Source organism: Balaenoptera borealis, assembly GCF_965194805.1.
Source record: "Balaenoptera borealis genome assembly, chromosome: 8".
NCBI lineage: Eukaryota > Metazoa > Chordata > Mammalia > Artiodactyla > Balaenopteridae > Balaenoptera > Balaenoptera borealis.
In genome coordinates, this window is record NC_138865.1 from 57,464,815 (window position 1) to 57,487,277 (window position 22,463).

General features: G+C 36.2%; 1 protein-coding gene across 23 annotated transcripts in view; it reads right to left on the bottom strand.

The window, feature by feature from the left end:
- Positions 1-9,592: 9,592 nt before the first annotated feature.
- Positions 9,593-22,463, bottom strand: part of CCDC171 (coiled-coil domain containing 171) — a 379,181-nt gene continuing 366,310 nt past the window's right edge. For 22 of the 23 annotated variants that reach the window (XM_082401590.1, XM_082401606.1, XM_082401589.1 and 19 more), the window contains one exon: positions 9,593-12,120. In XM_082401590.1, the coding sequence (XP_082257716.1) occupies positions 11,899-12,120 (222 nt within the window). In that variant the 3' untranslated portion in view covers positions 9,593-11,898. The remainder of the gene's footprint in view (positions 12,121-22,463) is intronic. The other variant, XR_014247354.1, reaches the window with a different exon arrangement.

Below are 22,463 nucleotides of genomic sequence, written 5' to 3' on the forward strand. Positions count from 1 at the left end.
TGCTTGAATTCAGTTTGGGGGGATAATTATTGTTGTTTTTGGAAAACCTCTTCCATAGACCTTTTGGTTCTACGAAAGTAAAGCCAAGATCCTAATTTGAAATAAAAAATTTCCAGAAAACATCAATTGCTTTGTATAATTCTATCTAAAACTCTCTTTATTATGGGTGCAGTTGTCTGTCGGCAGACTGTGGCTAGGAAGTAGTCTGGAAGGAAAGCTGAGATTACTTGCCTCACTCTTTCTAGGACTCATTGTATAGGTAGAGTACATGGACTCCAAGTAGAGGAGACACACAGCAGAGCACACGCACTGTCAAGAAGTAAGGTGGCCTCTGGGACATGGCAGCAGACCAGGAGGGTCACTCTGTGGCAGGGCTTTTCCTAAGAACACTGGGAGTCTTCATATTTATTACCCTTTTAAGATTTTTCTCTTCTCTGATAAAATTCCCTTCAATTATTCTCACATCTTCACTGAAGTTTTGCTAAACATTATAGCTTGGTCTTAGTAAAGAGATTAAATTAATAGTCAAAAAATTATTAAAATAGTAAATTTTATGTCATGTATATATTGCCACAATTTTATCCCACAAAGAAAAGCCCAGGCCCAGATAGGTTCACTAGTGAATTCTATTGAATGTATAAAGAAAAATTAACATCAATCCTTCCCAAGCTCTTCCAAAAAATAGAAGAGGAGGGAGAATTTCCCAATTCATTTCCTGTGAGCCCAGTATTAACCTAATACCAAACCAAAAAAAAACCCCTTCAGACCAATATCCTTTATAAACAGAGATGCAAGATCTTCAACAAATCCTAGCACATGGAATCCAGCAACATTACCAGCTGAGATTTATCCCAGGGACACAAGGTTGGTTTAATATGTGAAATTCAATCAATGGAACACATCACACTAATAGAATAAGGGCCAAAAACCGCATGATCATCTCAACAGATGAGACAAATCATTTGACAAAAAGCTGATCCTAAAATTCAGATGGAAATGCAAGGGATAGAGAATAGCCAAAACAATTGTTAAAAGAAAATTAAAGTTGGAGGACTCACATGTTTCAAAAGTTAATTTCAAAGCTATGGTAATCAAGACAGTGTGATTCTGGCTAAGAATAGATATATATAGATCAATGGAACAGAAAAGAGAGTCCAGAAATAAGCCCTTATACTTAGTCAAATGATTTTTGAAGAGTGCCAAGACAACTTAACGGAGAAAGAACAGTCTTTTAACAAATGGTGCTGGGACAACTGAATTTCACATGAAAAATAATAAAGTTGGACCCCTACCTCACACTATATACAGAAATTAACTCAAAATGTATCACTGACCTAAATGTAACAGCCAAAACTATAAAACACTTAGAGGAAAACATGAAGTAAATCTTTGTGAACTTGGGTTAGGCAATGATTTCTTAGCTATAACATCAAAAGCATGTGACAAAAGAAAAAAATAGGTAAACTGGACTTAACCAAAATCAAAAACGTTTGTGCTTCAAAGGACTATGAAATAAGTGAAAAGACAACCCACAGAAAGGGAGAAAATATTTGCAAACCATATACAAGGAACTTATATCCAGATTATATATAATGAACTGTTACTACTCAAGAGTAAAAAGACAATCTGCATTTCCCTGATGATTAGCGATGTTGAGAATCTTTTCAGTGTCTGTAGGTCCTCTCTGGAAAATGTCTGTTCAGCTCCTCTGCCCATTTTTTTTAATCAGGTTGTTTGGCTTTTTGACATTAAGTTGTATAGATTCTTTTTACATATTGAACATTAACCTTTATCCGATGTATAATTTGCAAATATCTTCTCCCATTCAGTACATTGGCTTTTCGTTTGTTGATAGTTTTCTTCACTGTGCAAAAAGTTTTTTTAGTTTGCTGTAGTTCCATTTGTTTATTTTTGCTTTTGTTGCGCTTGCATGAGGAGACAGGTCCAAAAAATATTGCTAAGACCGATGTCAAAGAGTGTACTGTGTCTGTTTTCTTCTAGGAGTTTCATGGTTTCATGTCTTACATTCCAGTCTAATCCATTTTGAATTTATTTTTGTATATGGTGGAAGACAGTGATCCAGTTTTCTCAACACCATTTGTTGAAGAGACTGTCTGTTCTCAATTGTCTATTCTTGCCTCCTTCATCATAGATTACTTAACCTTATATGCATGGGTTTATTGGGATCTCTTTTATTCCATTGATTTATATATGTCTGTGATTATCAAAAAGACGAAAAATAACAAGTGTTGGCAAGGATGTAGAGAAAAAGGAACCCTCATGCACTGTTGGTGGGAATATAAGTTGGTGCAGCCACTATGGAAAACAGTCTGGAGGTTCCTCAAAAAATTAAAAATAGAACTACTGTATGATCCAATAATTCCACTTCTGGAAGATATATGCACACTTATGTTCATTGCACCATTATTTACAGTAGTCAAGATATGGAAACAATCTAAGTGTCCATTGATAGATGAATGAATAAAAAGGATGTGATTATATACATATATATACAACAAAATATTATTCAGACATAACAGAGAATGAAATCTTGCCATTTGTAACAACATGGATGGACCTACAGGGTATTATGCTAAGTGAAATAAGTCAGACAGAGAAAGACAGTTACCTTATGATTTCACTTACATGTTGAGTCTAAAAGACAAAACAAACGAACAAAGCAAAACAGAAACAGACTCAGAGATACAGAAAACAAACGTAGCTGCCAGAGGGGAGAGGAGTTGGGGGTGAAATAGATGAAGGGGATTAAGAGGTACAAATTTCCAGTTATAAAATAAATAAGTCATGGGGGTATAGTTTACAGCATAGGAAATATAGTCAGTAATATTGCAATAACTTTGGTGACAGACGATAACTAGACTTACCTCAGTGGTCACTTAAAAAATGTATAAAAATGTTGAGTGACTATGAGGTACACTTGAAACTATTACAATACTGTATGTCAATTGTACTTCAATTAAAGAAAAGAAGATGAATAGACCAATTGAAAAACGGGCAAAGGACTTGAATAGACATTTCTCCAAAAAAGATATACAAATGGCCAATAAACACATGCAAAGATGCTCAAAACCATTCGTCATTAGCAAAATGCAAATCAAAACCACAGTGAGATACCACTTCATATCCACCAGTATGTCTATTATCAAAAAGAAGGACAATAACAAGTTCTGGCAAAGATGTGGAGAAATTGGAAAACATACATTGCTGGTAGGAATGTAAGACGTGTAGTCACCTTGGAAAACAGGCTGAAAATTCCTCAAAAGCTTAAACTTGGAGTTATCATATAACCCAGCCATCCCACTCCTAGGTATTTACACAAGAAAATGAAAACATATGCCCACACAAAAACTTCTACATGAATGTTCACAGCAGTATTCTTCATAATAATCCCAAAGTAGAAACAAACCAAATGTCAATTAACTGATGAGTGGATAAAGAAAATGTGGTATATCCATACAATGGAATATTATTCCACTTTAAAGGAATGAAATACTGATACATTGCTCCAATATAAATAAAACTTGAAAACATCATGTTAAATGAAAGAAGACAGGTAAAAAAGTCAATACATATGATTCTATTTACGTGAAAGGTCCAGAATGGGCAAATCCATAGAGACAGGAAGTAGATTATAATTGTCAGGGGCTGGGGGTAATGAGGAATAGAGAGTGACTGCCAATGGGTACGGAGCTTTTCTCTGGGGTAATGAAAATGTTCTGTAATTAGAAAGTGGTAATGGTTGCACATCCTTGGACTATACTAAAAACTATGGAATGAATTGTATGATATGTGAATTATATCACGATAGAGCTGTTTACTTTTTTAAAGATAAGCATGTGCTGTAATCTAAGTGTGTGAACTCTTATCTGAATTGTTATGAAGCAGATAAACTTTGTCAATGTGTGATTGTAAATTGCAAAGTTGTTTAGTGATAAAGGGACACAGGGTTTCTACTCTGATTAACTTGATATTCAGGGAAGACTGTGTCAGACTTCCTCGGAACTTTCTCTTACAGAGAACAGGATTCTGCCTCCCTACAGATTAAAGAGAGTAAGAAGCCCTACAGGTTATTAAGTGACTTTGAAGTTGAAAATGGCACCCACGTGCCAGGACTGCTATGTGCAGCCCTGTGGGTTGTGCACTAGTCATACAGATGATGTTGTAGATGATGCCCTCTGAAGGTGTGCTGGCAGCCCTGCTGTGTCCTTCAAGGAGTCTTGGACCCAGGCACACTTCAGTAAGAACATCACCACCATTAACTACCTGAAAGCATAATTTTAATTCTCACTCTGAATGTGAACTCTGCTTCATAGGAATCTCTCTCTAGTCTTCACAGTATATATTTAGAATTATTTCTCCCCAGCCCAGAGGAAAACTTAAGTGTAATCACAGGTGATGCTTCTGGAACCATAAAAGGACTCACAGTGAGTGCAGTAGTCAGCTGTACATCAAGGTCACTGGAATGAACTGTTGCCTTTATGCCTCAGGTCCTAAATGATTTTCCTGGAGTGTTCAAGTGCCACAGCTTTCCATGCACAGTTTTACTGTGACAGCCTCTTACTTTCAGACCAGAAGTGAGCTTAGAAAAAGTAAAGAAAAATATATTTTGCTTATTGCCGGAAGAAAAAAGGCAAAATTAGATATCCTATTCTAGATTCTAGATTTATTTCTTGTATGGTGCTCTCTACGAGGCATTCAATATGATTCCATTCACTCTGGATTGTATTTAAGATTTTTCCCTTATATAAATACACCAAAACATAGAAGGGATCTATTGAGAACAGGTAGCTCCCCTTATATTCTTGCCATTAGTGAAAATTTATGAATATCAGATAGCTCTTAACCTGTCAGCTGAGCCTTCTACAGATCTAAATAAGACTTTTTATTTTACATAGTTTCCTACAGCAGCACAACATTTCTGGAGCCGCTTCACTGGGAGGACTCTGTCAACAATCAGTATTTCACCGGCATTAACACGCAGTAGAAGACAATGAAGCATGACTCAATTAAACAGCAAAAAAAAAAAAACAAAAAACAAAAAACAAAACTGTCTTCAGATAACATTAACCTAGTAGTTTTCAAAACCTATGTGGGGTTTCTGCTGCATGACTAGCATTAAGGTCAGTGCTTTGAAAACCTATGCCCAAGCACCTAACAAACCCGAACACAAGAGGATTTAGACGAAAGAGCAAAACTCTGTTTTGATTTATCTCCTTCTCATACTGTATCCAGATATTTTACAATTTATAGCACACAATATCAACTAGATCTCACTGCTGCAAAGATTAAGAACAAATTTTCCGTTTGAGATGTCAATGGAAATTTAATTTGCACAGAAGATACGGTTTGGGAGACCTGTTTGGGAGTCAGCTGGATCTAAAACAAACAAACAAAAAAGGCTTGTGCAGGAAGTGGTTCAGAGAAAATATGAAAGCACCCAGGTATGAACTCACAGGACATCTGATACTTGGGTATGCCAATCGACACATTCCAGAGCCAGAAAAGAGACATACTACAATTGCCAAGGTTCAAGAGGAAAGAGGGCACTCGTCTGTGATATGTAAATGTCCATACTTATGTCTCACGTAACCAGGAGGGATGGATGTGTTCCTTACAGACCCAGAGGTTTTTTTGTTTGTTTTGTTTTTGTTGTACTTGAAATATTTAACACCTTAGGTTTAAGCCTTCAATATTTTAGGTTTCATTATATTGAACACAATCATTTCAGTTCAAGTTGCTCTCATTGAACTGCACCATTTTTAAAAAACTATATGATTTCACCAAAGTGAAGATAAAGTATATTCAAATATTATACAACAAAATTTTTTGAAGATTTCACTGTTTGCGAAAATTATTAAAATTCTTTCACTTCAATGGTAACAAAAAGCATGGATAAATGACATATGTTGAACTCATGGGTAAACAGCAAAGAAAAATGCTCTGGCACATTTAAGATATGATTTATAAATTCTGAATCATTATTTTAAGCTATGATTAACATAAATTCTTTCAAGTTTGAATTTCTTTTGTAAGAAAGCTATAAAAATATGCCAACAAAAGGGGAACCAAATTAAAACAATAGACCTTTAAGATAAATTTACACATTTAAAGCATGATACCTTTTTAAAGTTGTAGACATTAAAATGCATACTGAAATCACAAGTTAATTTAAAAATCATCAAAAATGATGGCAATAGAATGTGACTAAATGTCCCAATTAGACAATCACTGTTTATTATATTCAGAAGCTAGGAATATAAAATGGAAACCTAAAAGAATGGGAATTTCAAGTTATGGAAGCAACTGATCAGGATAATTTAAAAGAAGAAATGATTTTTCTGTTAGAAAATATTAAAAGATCAATGTATTGATCTTTCCAAAGAACACTAAAAGTTTACTGGTTGAATTAGTTTTCCACGGCTGCTGCAAAATATTACTACAAACTGTGGCTTAAAACAAAACAAGTTTGTTCTCTTACCTTTCTGACCCTTGAGAGGAGAACCTGTTTCTTGGTCTTTGTTAGCTTCTAGCAGCACCTGTATCCTCAGCTCATGGCCCCGTCCTCCATCTTCAAAGAGCATTGCCCGAATCTCTGCTTCCATTATCACATTGCCTTTCCCTCTCCATAGTCAAGTCAGCCTCTGCCTCCCACCCCTAATAGGACATCTGTGACTGCATTTAGGGCCCACCCAGATTATCCAGGATAATCTCCCCATCTCAAGATCCTGAACTTAATCACACTCGTAAAGTCCCTGTTGCCATATAAGGTAACAGACACAGGTTCCAGGGATTAGGATGGGGATATCTTTGGGTTCATTATTCAGTCTGCCACAACAGTCCAAAAAATATATTTTAAAATCCCCATCTCCATCCTAGGAGTTATACAAGTTAATGCTATCTTGATCAGCTTTACTTAGCATATGTCATTATTTTCCATTGGGAAGTTACAGCTTGGTCAGGCTGGCTTACCATCAATATCTTTCAACTGAGGGTCTGTCCTAAAAGCATCCATTTGGTCTCTCAGCCCAAGCTAGAGACACTGGGCAACATAATAAAGGGGGTTGGTTCCTTTGAAAGGTAGGGACATACAGCACGATTCTTCCCATTACTAGTCATACAGATAGACGAATGTGTTTTATTTTGTTTCGTCTAATCACTAGATAAGTGATCTAGATTTCAAACTAAAACACACTTCTGAAAATTATTCCTTTGCTGTGCAAAAGCTTTTAGGTTTAATTATGTCCCATTTGGTTATCTTTATTTTTATTTTCATTACTCTAGGAGGTGGGTCAAAAAAGATTTTGCTGTGGTTTATGTCAAAGAGTGTTTTTCCTATGGTTTCCTCTAAGAAGGAGGAAACATTCCTGGCCTTAAATTCCTGGCCTTACATTTAGGTCTTTAATCCATATGGAGTTTATTTTTGTGTATGGTGTTATTTGTAGTGAGGTGGATGGACCAAGAGTCTGTCATACAGAGTGAAGTAAGTCAGAAAGAGAAAAACAAATACTGTATGCTAACGCATATATATGGAATCTAAAAAAAAAAAAATGGTACTGATGAACCTAGTGGCAGGACAGGAATAAAGACATAGACATAGAGTATGGACTTGAGGACACAGGGGGTGGGGAGGGGGAAGCTGGAGCGAAGTGAGAGTAGCATCGACATATATACACTACCGAATGTAAAATAGCTAGTGGGAAGCAGCTGCGTAGCACAGGGAGATCAGCTCGGTGCTTTTCGACGACCTAGAGGGGTGGGATAGGGAGGGAGGGAGGGAGGCTCAAGAGGCAGGGGATATGGGGACATATGTATGCACATGGCTGATTCACTTTGTTGTGCAACAGAGACTAACACAGTATTGCGAAGCAATGATACTCCAATAAAGATCTATTAAAAAAAAACCAAAAAAAACCTTATGTGTTACCTGGGAGGATTAGCTTAACACGAATTGGTGCTGCAAAGATGTAAGGTTTTAAAAGTTTACTTTCTTTCATTATTAAAATATATGTGTTCGTTGAAGAAAATGTGAAAGCTATAGATTGCAAAAATGAAGAAAATAAAAATCACCTGTAATACTGAAAAAAAAAATTATTCCTAACTAGTCAGGAAAACTTTTTTTAATTTGTCCTCTTTAAAAACTGCTAATTATTTCTGGAAGATAGGCCCAGTAAAGTGGAAATAATGTGGGCTTTGGAGTTATAGCTCTGGGCTTACTAATTACTAGGTTCTGTGTGATCTTAGGTAGTCAAATGCTTAACATTTTAGATGATCAGTTATTTGTCTATAAGATGGTGATGGAAATACCTAAGAAGTTTATTGTGAGAACACTAGGGTTTTGCTATAATAGCTGGCATAGAATAGCTGCTCAGTAAATATGTTACTTTCCACCTTTTACATGAGAAAACTTGTCTATAAAAAGTGCATAGTAAAATAAGATCGATTTACCATTGTTCAGTATTGTCCATAGAATAAACTCAGATGTAACTGGTAAATAAACTAACATGAAAATAGTAATGCTCTCATTGAACGCTTGATAACAGCATATATTATAAATGTGAAATAAGTACTGTTGCCAAGTTTAATAAGAGTCAGACATTTGGTAAATTAAAGTTATCATTCTACTATTTAAGAGGTTATTTACCTATGTCATTAAATTATCACTGAATTGGCAATTCTCCCAATTTCCTGCACCTCTCTGCATTTGCATTATGTCAGCCTAAAATGTTTATGTTAAAAATGCTGGCAAAGCCTCAATAAGTATGACTTAGGTGTCAAAACAATAACTTTAAGAATCCCTTTGGGGCTTCCCTGGTGGCACAGTGGTTAAGAATCTGCCTGCCAATGTAGGGGACACAGGTTCGAGCCCTGGTCTGGGAAGATCCCACATGCCGTGGAGCAACTAAGCCCCTGCGCCACAACTACTGAGCCTGCACTCTAGGCCCGTGCACCTAAAACCCGTGCTCCGCAACAAGAGAAGCCACTGCAATGAGAAACCCGAACACTGCAACAAAGAGTAGCCCCCGCTCGCTGCAACTAGAGAAAGCCCACGTGCAGCAACGAAGACCCAACACAGCCAAAAATAATAAATAAATAAAATAAATTAAAAAAAAAAAAGAATCCCTTTGATAGTGATGGATAATACAAGTATTTTTCTAGATCACAAAAGGTAAGAAAATCTACATACTAAGGTGTAAAGTAAAACTTCCTTTCCCCTGCAAAAATATTTGAAGTTGTTCTCTGGAGAAGTCTACTTTATACATCATTCTTAAGGAAGTAAAGAAGCTGATAGAGCAACCGTCTTTGTCAACACAACACAGATCTCAAATATGCAGCCACTGGTCACTGAGGAGCTCGGAAGCAGTCTAGAGTTTCTCAGATCTCCATAGGATGTGTCATTAAATCTTCTCCTCCTGCTGGGTCTGACTTCTGGGGAAAAAAGCATACGGTATAAAAATTACTATATTTGGTAGTGAGTACTAATGATCACTCAAAAGGCTCATCCTTCAGTCTCTATGGCCTTTAGCATCTAGTTGGTTATAAACGTGACGTGCTTTGATTTGATTTAATAATCTTTTTGAATTTATAGTTCAGAATTTATTGTATAAAATTTATCTGTAAAATCAGATACTCCCATATATGGAGAGACATATACATTTATTTCTGGTGTTATCCCATCAACAGATTGTAAAATTAAGGCAAGAAGACCAAGGTCTGTCCAAGGCAAAGTTTACAAAGGTGCTCCTTCCCCTTAAATTACTAGGATCTGAAAACAGATTTAACACAAACATAACACACACAAACCAGACATATAAGTGATGTAAAGTAACACTGTTTTTCTGCAGTGTGAGAAGTGGAAGCTCAATGATGTCACATGAACTAAAAAACTGTATTTGATTTCTATATGGGCAATATCCTAATCACTATATGGAACGGCAGAGGAAAGCATTTTGAAATGTGCAGGAATTATTCTATGATCCATATAAAAACAATAGCATTTTCTGTGTTACAATAAATTTTCAAGTTGAATTTCATACATGTCATATTATATTACAGGGCATATTCTTTAATATTCAAAACACAGAATGGTTAATAAAAAGAACTCCAAGGAAAGAAGTAGAGAAATTTGGTTAAAGATTAATTTCACTTCACAGAAACAGCTTTCTAAAGATTTATATAAACCCTATTATACTGTCCCAGTACTATGAGAAATAGTATTGTGCTGCACAGTATGACAGTAATAGTGCTGTGTTATCTCAGATGGTATAAGTCACTTGGTTGATTTGGCTAATACACAGACAGTACACCAATTTTATTTACCAAGTCCAATAAAAAAAAATTTTTAGAAGTTGGGTATATTTGAATCAAATGTCACTGTAAAGTTAAGACAATACAGATTCCATAATACATACTGTTATTCTCTAATGCATCCATAATGAAGAACTCAAAAATGAAAAGTAATACAAAATATGGATTTTGTATTAAAATTCTTTGTCAAGAAGCACCATTCACATCAGAAGTTAATATCACTGGGGAGTTAAACGATTAAGACAAAAACAAATACAAATTACAAATATCCTTTTGTTCTTCACTTACCATGATGCAAACTGCAAGGATTTAACCTTTAAGGGTTAAAGAGTTTAATCAATGTCAATGTCTGATCTTCTGAAGGCAATAAAGAACAGTCTGCCTAGCGATACCCAACAGAACATCACTTTGTCAAGCCACAAAGCACCCAAAAGCTTGTCAAGTAAGTTACCAGAAACCTCTTTGTGGTTAGAACTCAGCTCCTTCCTGCTTGACCTATTATTTGATATTTGACCACTTGGTTGCAAGACACTTGCTCTTTCTAGCTGAAATGTCACTGGGGCATCTTGTCAGCTCCCCGACATCTCGGCCTGACATACAATTTTACTTTTGTGTGCTACAAGGCAGAAAATGCAGGGCAATGGCCTTGTTTTAAATTCTGTCAGCATCAAAGATGGGCGTCACTCTTGGGTCCTACCAACAACACAAACAAAAAAGGAGTCTATTTTGAAGGTCAAAACAGCCATTACCTTGAAGTTTTTCAGCTTATACAAAATATATTACCTGCTGTACTGGTGTGGGAACTGTCCTTAAAAAGTGCCTAAACACACCACAGACATCTTCCCAGCACAACTGCTCTACTTTCTTATCAAATGCAGGCTTGATAAAAGGATGAGTTTTCAGTGCCTGCAGGGACCAGATTCAGCAGTTAACTTAACTTGTTCAAATGGGCAAGTGGTATCATGTAGCTTTACAAGGAGCAACCTGACCTTCTCACACTGACCAGGAGTGACATTATTGTGCAGGAGGGGAAGCAGTCACATCATTTCTGTTTTGCACAACCTGCTTAAAGTTTGCAACTAAATGCTTGTCTTCAGTTGAGCTGACAAGAGAGAAGAGGGGGCTCAGTGAACCATGGCAGGGCTGCCATGAAATGACAGGAATCATTGGCATACATTTCAAATAGCTCTCTCAATCCTATTAAAGTATTGCAGTCCTGCTTTAAAACAGACAAGTATGAAACAACTTTGATAGATAGAGACTAAAATGGCTTATTGATTTTTTTTTTAAGTCTGAAGGAAATTATCCAAAATGTGTCATTCTTTAACATTTAAAAATATGTTACATAAAAATGAGCAACTGTGATAATAAATAAAACTTAGAGGGAAAAAAAAGTTGGTTATTTCATTATTCAAGGAGACACAGATACCTGCACACATCAAGGTATCACACAATTTTTAAAAACCCACAGCCACTTGTGCTGAAACAAAATTCAACTGATAAGAAAATCCCCCTTCAAAACAATTTTAATTGTACTGTTAACTCTTCCTGCATCCTTTTTATTTCATAAAGTCATAATCCAATCTGAGCTGGTCTCTCGGCAGTAGCAGACATCATCACTGGAGAGGAGTGAGATGACGGCAGGGGCGCAGGATTTATAAGTGTCTCCTTTAAGAAAGTGTAAGCTGTGTCAGGTTCAGCTTTCAATGGCAAAATATCCCCAACATCAATTGTGTCAGCAGGAAGAGCAGCTCTTGAAGGAATGGAGAGATTTGAATGGTCTCGTGATCCTGTCTATGATATAAAAAAGAAAAGAATAATAAACATAGAATTGAAAACTCTTAAACAGACTCTGAAACCATAAACAGAGAAGTGGACTAAGAATCACTGTAATATGGAATGGGGTGGAAACTGCCACTTAAATAATCTATATGATAATACATAAATATGAAATTATTTTCCAAGTTGTGATTGAACCTCATTTGTTCTATATCATAAACTTGTCAGGACATCAGGTGTTTGCCTAGACACTAAAACTTGGTATAAAACTTTTATCAAGTTATTGAATCAAAGGGTCAGTGCAATCAGGCATTTTTACCTCTGCTTCCATCCGCTGGCAAATTACAGAAACCAATGCTAATAATGTTTTCTCACTGTGCTATATAATATATGCTATATAATTGGGAGATTAGACTGCTTAGAAAATGAACTATGGATATTTATGTTTTTTAAGTTATCAGCCTGACTTATTTAATTGAACAACATAGCACAAAGGAAAACAAGTTAAGCCTAGTGCCCTATAGAAAACAGCACACCAACGTATAAAATGCCAGTGAGATGAACTTTTTGTCTTTACCTTTAATAATACTGCCACCACCCTGTTTTAATAAAGACTGTTTCTGTTACGAGTATTTGGAAATCATATATCAAAATATGGGAGTGCAACATGAAAACAATTTGTCACATATTTTAAAACATTACAGTTACCCAGAAACTACTGGAAATCAAACTTAAGAAACCCACACACTCATTAAGTACTTAAAAACAGAATATTTTGTTGAAGCTATAATTTAAGCCTTAAGTAGTACCAGTAAACAGTAGTTAACCTTTAACATAAATGAAGTTTTACCAGTAAAGCAGATAGGTGTTATATTATGGCTTTTATAGATAGTAGGAAAATAGTAATCAATTGTATATCAGAGTTTTCCACATTCCCAGCAAATAAATGTTGCTGAGATAAGTCTAGTCATAAGTGTCTCCACTAAAAACCACTTTTTATACTGCAGAGTTTTTTTAAAAAACACACAAACATCTTTTTGGTAGATTCTCATGGTTTTGACAACAAAATAGCGTGAACTCTAAGGATCTGCTTTATTATGTCATGTTACACAAAACCGTTTCTACATGTGAAAACAAGAAGGAAGCTATCTCTGGCTTTAGGAACGTATTAGAAATTCAACTGTTGTATGTGTTACCATTTTTGTGGATTTTTTTTAAACTGCAACTGGAGAAAAATCAATGGCTGCATCTAACACCTAGTTCAGCAATTTTCTTTGATCTCCGTTCTTTTGATTTCTTGATACTCCACTGCAAGCCTACAGCTGACGGAAATCATCTCTTGTTCTGCTGGCAGTCAAAAAAAAAAAAAAAAACTCACCTAAAATGACCACTTGAATGGCTTTATGAAGGAGAGGATTTAGCTTATCCTTGCAGAAGGAAAAGAACTCCTGAGGTCTTGTGTCGACCCTGATTAGAAGCACCGATGAGGTTTCACTTGCAGAACCTTAATGCTGGGCCTAAGCCTATCAGTTCAGAACCAGAACAGAGGCATCTCATTACATCAGAGGCTCGAGGTATAGATTCCTGCACTTTTCCTGCTGCTAGAACCATCTTTGGTGATTTTTTTTAGCCGCGTATCTGAATTGGCAGTGTTATTACTTGATTGATTTTGCTGCTGTAAAGACTACAATGCCATCTACTAACTGATTCTGCCAGACTTAGGGGCGAGAGGAATAATGGAAGAGCAGGAGATAAAAATCATACTATTTATTATGATAAAAAATATTGTCAGGCAGCCTTCAAAATTTTGTTGTTACATCTTTATAAATACTTCAAGTTCTGGTCTAAAAAAACTATATATGAAAAGAGAGGAGTGTGCAGAATCAGACCAAGGAAGGTCACCTATTCTCTGAGAGTATTTTCTTCTTGATGCTTTAGACTAGAGAAAGGCAACTGTGCCAAACTGACCAGCCATGCCTGTTTTGCAGTGTTAGATAGATGGATATATATTTTACTCAAATCTATATTCTGTACTTGAAGTTTCCTTTTCTTTTCTTATGAGTCCATCAACCTAACTCGTTACACATCCTTCAGGGAAGGTCTCTAACTGCCCATCTCCCCTTAATATAGTCAGTGGATCTTGGAACTCTACAAAGGGGCCCCTCTTTTGCCTTTTCTGATCTTACTCTTTTAAATGTCTATTTTCCACCATGTTGTCTGAAAGCATTTTTTTTAAATCTAATATAACATTTTTGACCAAATAACCTTGAAATGGGGTATTATTTCTCTAGTATTTCAAGTCAGAGTCTCACTTTTTGCATACTGTCTTCTGACCTTATGTCCTAAACATGGGAAATAACCTTAAAAAAGAGATTTCTTTCAAGACTTGCACCCCTCAAAAGATAGGCCTTCCATCAAGTAAACAGACTTACTTTTGTGTAAATGAAAACAATTATTTTTCTGTTACTGAGGTCATTTGCTACACTTCATACACTGCTAGAAAATAATCTTTTTCATGAAATAGGATAAAATTTGATTTTAAGTCACTTAATAGCTTAAAAACAAACCAGCAAGAATTCTGGTGAAATCTTGATTTGAAAATAGGATGTTAAAATAACAAGTAAATATGAACTATTTTTCTTGTTACAAATAATATTCAGAAATATATCATAACACTTTTAATATAACACAGAGAGTAAAAGAGAGTTAAATAACTTTTTATCAGAGACCATTAAAAGTTAATATTCAGGGCTTCCCTGGTGGCACAGTGGTTAAGAATCCGCCTGCCAAGGCAGGGGACACGGGTTCAAGCCCTGGTTCAGGAAGATCCCACATGCCGCGGAGCAACTAAGCCCGTGAGCCGCAACTACTGAGCCTGTGCTCCAGAGCCTGCAAGCTACAACTACTGAAGCCCGCGCACCTAGAGCCCGTGCTCTGCAACGAGAAGCCACTGCAATGAGAAGCCCACGCACCGCAACGAAGAGTAGCCCCCGCTAGCCGCAACTAGAGAAAGCCCTTGCGCAGCAACGAAGACCCAACACAGCCAAAAATAAATAAGTAAAATAAATAAATTTATTTTAAAAAAAGTGAATATTCACCATCTGATGTTATATTTTAAATCTGTGGTCATTTAAGCTACTTTTTAAACTGCTGAGGTGTTCTGGTAGTCTCTCATGTAAATCCAAATTTAAGCAATTTTTACAAAAGAAATCAGTTACCTTAAATAAAAGCTAGGTGTCATGTGAATCTTTATGGAGGCACTTTTATTTACTCAATAAGCTGTAAATGATTCTATTTGAACTGTTACAGTCCATCAGCTAAATATATATTCACAATACAAAATGTGTCTACTAAATTTCTGCATTTTAGAAATCTTATGAAATACAGTAATTAGACATGTCCATTAACCATTTTTCAAGACTTTAATATCTTCATTTTCTAAGGGTGTTTTTTTCAACAACAAAAATAAATAAAGCATTAGTGTAATAATAATATAATGACTCAATAAACTATCTATAAATCAAAGCCACTTTGCAGACCAAGGCTTCTGAAACAATGACACTAAGCCATTTGTCTCCTGTGTAGCATTTATGATCAAGTTAAGTCTTCTAGAATCTAGTATTATAAAAAATGAGGAGTGATGTGATTTAGTAAGCCTGAATAGTATTGCAAGGAGATTATGCCAGTCACATAGTATGATGGAAAGAGTATTAGACTAGAGATCAGAAGACTATATTTTTCCCTCCCAGTTCTGCTGTAATCTAGCTGGGTCATTTAGGCAAGTGAATTAGTCTTCCTAGTTCTCACTTCCCTTGCCTATAAAATGAGGAGCTAGACTCTTTCCAGCTCTGAAGTTCTACAGGTCCACCATGATTCCAACCCGTGATGACATATGATATAAGGTTAACACCTAACTTTTGTGAATAATGTAACCCAGAAATCAGAGTTCCCAAACATAATTCTTAAGATTTTGAGGGGATATGGATGGGCCGTTCTTAAGGGGAAGGAATACATACTGCACATGGTTCTTAAAAATAGCCAAAGAGATGACAAAATTAGCCACAGTTTAGATGATGTGGCTATATGCAATTAAATTCTGATACATTTTTCATTACTTCGACCTCCATGATGATGTTTTAAGCCCTGTAAATTATTGACTGATTTTAAGTAGAGTGTGCAGCTCTACATAAACTGATGAAGGAATCAAAGTACCCACAAGAGGGCCTTACAATGAGGCCCCCTCGCCATTTCTACTTTAGCTCCTAATATGTTCTTACCACTAGAGTCTTAGTACTCAGAACACAGAATACTTCAAGTTAGTTAACCAAATTTTACCTGTCTGTTTTCCAGTTCTGCTGTGCTGGCCTCACAGGGTGCTACAGTTTATGCAGACAAACCAAGTTGACAATAATTACATATACAGTCTTCTCTTGAGGAATGCTCAGTTATGTACCTGAGATATGTCTGTCTGTCTATCTATCTATCTCTCCATCCATCCACACACACATATACATGTACCTGATAAATATATCTACACACATATACTTGCTAATATGCATATATATGTGTGTATATATATATATATACATATACATATATACACCTGCTACCACATCATTAAATATTTATTCCTTGTAGTTATCAATTCTAACCTTTAGCTACCAATGCCAAAGCTGTAGAAATATTTTATGCATTCCTCTCTCCATAAGTTATTAAATCTTAGTACAGACCAGTTTGGCTCTTTAGCTCAGTGACAACAAGATAGGCTAGGTGGGGATATGTGAGTCAGTCAGCAGAGCAGTGTAAAGGAGTCTCCAGATAGAAGAAAACAACCTGAGAGGTCTGGGTACCTAGAGATCAAGAAGGAAGGGCAATATGGAGGCAGAAACAAATCAGAAAAGAGAGGTAGAAGACATTAATTATCAACTTGATTCACACCACAACAATTTAGTCCTCAAGCAGACATTCAGCATTGGTTCAAGAGCCAAAGCTCTTAAGACAGACTGGTTCAGTTTCAGCCTCAACAACATAGTTAATGCGGTAGATTAACTGGATTATGGCTTTGATTCTTCAGGCTTCCTTACAGGCATACCCTTTGCCATGTGACACTGCAGCTGTGTGCAGCCTGGTTCACAAGCGCTTTACTTCCTTGTCCAGCCTCATCTAGCATTTCCTCACTTGTACTCTGTAATCTGGTTACATGGAACTTGTGAGTCAGGAAATATGATGTTCCATAGTTCACACCTGCCTCCGGTCTGTCCACTGTCTGGGATACACTTCTACCCTATGTGGGGTAAATGCCTTCTCCACCTTTCAGACTCTGTCAAGGTTCCCCTCCTTGTAAGGCCTTTCCAGATCCTTGCCCCACCCTTCCCCAACTACAGTTGGCTGCTATATTCAATCACATGTTGGCATTCCTTCATGAATATTTATTTTTCTATTTTCACTTATTTGTATACTTTTATCCCCCCAGAAAACAAGAGCACCTAGTGTAATGTAATCATGATTTTGTATTGCTAGCACTTAGCAGAGTATCTGGAAATAAGATTTCTAACTGATGAATGAATGAACAAACCACTCATGTTATTACTTCATGGTTTTGGTTTGATATTTGGTTATTTCATGTATATGCACATTATGTCGCAATTAAAAGTAGCACAGTATAGTGGAAAGAATATGGGCTTTGAAACTGAAGAGGCCTCGGGTTCCAAACTTCAGTTTGCCATGTATTCACTATGTGATCTTAGACATGTTACTTAACCTGTGTGAGCCTGCATCCTATCCATAACATAAGAAGAATCATCCCTCATGGAGTTGTTATAAGAATTAAATGAAATAATATACACAAAAACGCATAACATACAGTAGCTCCCCTTCACCTCTCTTTCTACTCTTCTCAAGTGATAATAAATTCCAAGTTTTTAATTATAGCTAACGTGTGTGAACATATATGTCAGGCACTGTGCTAGGTTTAGCTTTATAGGCATTATCTCAATTCTCAAAGCCACTCAATGAGAAGGTACTACTATTACCCCATTTCACAGCCGAAGAACTAGGGCTCACAAGAGTGGGAAAAAACTACTGCACGTTGCACAGACGCTTGGTCAGTGGTGAAAAGGGACATGATTCTTGATCCATGATTCTTCTCCCCTTATACTTGGCCACTACCTTATCATGCCACCCAAAGAAGACGTGGCCTCAGGCTTATTTATATCCAGAGCTGCTTCATAAAGACAGTAAGGGCTCAACAAATCTCTGTGAAACTGGAAAATAAAAGCACATACATTGTACTAGAGATTAAAAGTAGATGTTTATATTTTTGGTAATATATTTTCTCATAGTCCATTTGAATGTCCATGGTACTGGAGTAAATAAATAGATTTTATGACATTTACATAAAATAAAAGTTCTAGCCCTTTCACCAAAGAAGCTTATGTGTTGTTATATTCAGAGATAAAACTCAGCGCTGAAGTTTTAAATTACACTAGAACATTTAAGCTTTAATTTTAAATTACTTTAAAGGTGTCTTATGCCTGACAAGATAACAATTCCCATTTTCTTCTCTTAGATGTTTAGATTTCCTGACATGATTGAGGTTGGAAAAAAGAGTCAAAGAATTTTCCCAGATGGCTTTTGTTCTTTCTTTTCCTACTTTCCTTCACACACCCGTGCTCCCAGTCTGCTCCTTTCCTGACAATTCTGGTATACCTGACGGTAGAGAATGCAAGAAATGGCCAGAAAATGCAAAAGAGACCATTTTTCCCCTGTATCTTAAGAATGTATCTTTTCAAACAAACACAGAGAGAATATGAAACGTAAATATATCCATATACTCAAGTACATAAAAAAGGGACAAAATTGAATACATAAAAACTTAAGCACACTATACAGAAAAATGCCATTGCAAAACTGAAATGACAAGCTGATAAAAATATACGCAACACACATGATAGCCATAGAGTGACTTTCTTAATTTACAAAAGGCTCATGCAAATCAAGAAAAAGAAGAACCTACTTAGAAAATAGGCTCAGGACAGTGTATTTATTAATACTGGGTTCAGCTGTAACAGAAAACTCAAAATGTTGGTGGCTTTAATAAGATAGAAGTTTATTTCTCTCTGATATGGCTCTATGAAGCTACCAGGAATCCAGACTGCTTCTATCTTGGGCTCCACAGCCTCAGTATGTAGTTTCCACCTCAGGGTCCAAAATGGTTGCTCAAGTTCCAGCCATTATATCTGCATTCTAGCCAGAAGAAAGAAGGAGGGAGTAAAGGAGGAGGTATCACTTACATGTGAAAACACTTCCTAAAATCAGAGTATTTTTGTTTACACCCCATTGGCCAGAACTTAGTCATATGGCTAACTTAGTTCAGGGGAGTCTGAAATATGTAGCTTTTTCCCCCCTGAATGGCCTGGGTAATAGTCAGAGGTTCTGTTACAAAGAAAAGAGAAAAGAGATCAGGAAGCCACTGACAGCCTCCGCCTCAGATATATATTGGCTGTTTGGTGGAGGACGCAGAAATACAATAACCAATAAACATATGAAAAAGAGCTAAACCTCATTCATAATTAAAGAAATGCAACACAAAACATGACAACGAAAGCTTACTTTTCACCTATCAGATAGCCAAAAATTTAGATGTCTGATGATACCCATTGCTAAGAGAGGGAAACAGGCAAATTCCTACCACGTAGGCAGGGCTGTACGCTGGTGCAACCTTTCAGGAAGACAAAACTTAAATTGTACCTGCCTTTGATCCAGCAATTCTACCGCTAGGCACTTTTTCTATGGCTACACTCACAAAAGCTCACCAAGATGAGCATACAGATGTATTCACTGAAGCATTTTTTTAGAAAAACATTTTATAAATGAAACTAAAGGGTCCATCAACTGAGTGCTATTTAAGTGAAGTATGAGACAACCAGATCATATAACAATTTTCAAAACTGATGTAAATATGTAAGTACTGATGTAGAAATATGTCCAAGTGAAAAAAGAAGGTTCAAGACAGTGTGTGTGTGTGTGTGTGTGTGTGTGTGTGTGTAAAGAGAAAGAACCCATTTGCATTAAAAAAAAATAAGTATAGGGAATTTCCTGGCAGTCCAGTGGTTAGGACGCCACGCTTCCACTGCAGGGGGCCTGGGTTCGATCCCTGATCTGGAACTAAGATCCCATAAGCTGTGTGGAGTGACCAAAAAAAAAAAAAAAAAAAAAAAAGGTATAAACACATACATGCATACACATATCTTTTTTTCTTTCTGGAAAGGGAATCACAAGAAAACTGTTAATTATTTTTAGAAAAAGGGAATAAATTCGAGCGTGCATTATGAGGAAAAAACTTTGAAAGGCCAAAATTTTCTTTCCATGTTTTTTATCTTTAAAACTACTGAATCATGAACAAAGGCTATGAACTGACAGTTCAGAGAGGTCAAAATACAGCTGATTAACAAATAAATGGGAAAAATGGTAACCGCCAATAGTAATCAAAACTGTAAAGGAAAATGAGATGTTTATTGCCAATCAAAATTCGATTTAAAAGATTATGATACTAAATTTTAGTGAAGGCATTATAAAACAGGCATTCATAAATTGCTAGTGATTGTATAAATTGATAGAACCATTTGGACTATAACTTGGCAACTGTCTTGAAATAGTTAATACCATTTGACCCAACAATTCCATTTATGATTAGTTTACTAATATTAATAATAGACAAAAATTGGAAATAATCCCATATTCAACAACAGAATTACTTTTAAGTAAGCTATAGCCACTTGATGGAGTATTATATGGCTGTAAAATTTATAGTTATAAACGGTTGGATAACATGGACAAATGTTTAAGCTTGACCAGGGGTCAGAAGCCTTTTTCTGTAAAGGATCAGATAAATATTTTATGCTTTGCAAGCCATATGCTCTCTGTTGCAAGTACTAAACTCTGCTGTTGTAAGCCCCAAAGCAACTATAGACAATATATGTAAATGAATTAGTCTGACCATGTTCCAATAAAAGTGCATTTATGAACGCTGAAATTTGAATTTAACATATTTTTCACATCGTGAGATATTAATCTTCTTTTGATTCATTTTTCAAACATTTAAAAATATAAAAACCATTCTTAGTTCGCAGGCTATACAAAAACAGGTGGCAAGTAGATTTGGTCCACAGGCTGTGCTTTGCCCACCCCTGAGCAAGACTATATGAGTGAAGAGGAGACGTGCAAAATTACATATGATACTTTTGTGAGGTACTGACATTGTAGGAATTTTTTTCCCTAAACTTCTGTATTTTCCAATTATCTACAACAAGCATGCCTTACTTTCGTAACTAAAAACCCTTCATTAAAAAAAGACTAATTTTGTATATACTGAAACCCATATTTTAGTATAGTTAGGACTCTGAACTGTGTGGTCAAAATGAAATGTAATTGGTTTGTTAAAGGTCTCAGAGGGGAGGTTTTGAACCAAGTGTTTTGCAAGTTTTGAAAATTGGATTTTAATTTAGCTGAGAACACTTTGTTATTTCAACATTTTCAGTTATCTAACTCATATCCAAAATCTGACATTAAGTCTACACATACACAAATAATTTTATGAAATAACTTGTACCTCTACTCTGCACAAACGCAGCTCTTTATGTAGAGTGGCTACTTAAAACTTGTGTGCCTTCATTTTACTCCAAATAGCACTTCCAGCTGCCAAACTACAACTTCTGTGGTCAGAATGTACACGTGTCACCCTCTCTCTGGGAACTATTAGGCAAAAGTTTGCTGACCACTTTTTCATTACTGAAGAATTTCCTCTTAAAGTTATAAGTCCTTTTTATCCAATGTCAAAAATCAGTAATAATCTGGAAGCTGTAAACTCAGACCTTTTAGCAGCATGTTTTTCTCTGAGTGGAATTACTGACATGCACTCAGGTAAAGGGGGCAGAAGGAAGGAAAAATCATCTAAAATTTAAAGGTGTTTGAAAGACGATTTTCATAAATCTTACTGTATCTGTCAGTCACATATTTCAACAAAATTAGCAATAAATTCACATTTTAAAAGTTGAAACCCATTTTTTCCATGCCCCTCCTTTCCACTGCTGGTTTAAACCACGTTCCCTCATTACTCCACTATATCACACCTCGAATCCCCAGCAATTCTTCACGAGATGTTGCAAACAGTCTTGATTCCCCCACTGACCACCCGAGGGATCAGTCCTATATTCTCCAGGGCTGTTGACCCTCTGACCAGGGCCACAGCTGGGCCTTTCTGGAGGGACTGGTTATATTCAGTTGAAAGAATGTGGCCTCTCTATTTCTCAGTGAGAGAGGGGCACTTCAGAAGTAAGACAAATCATGTGATCTGGAGT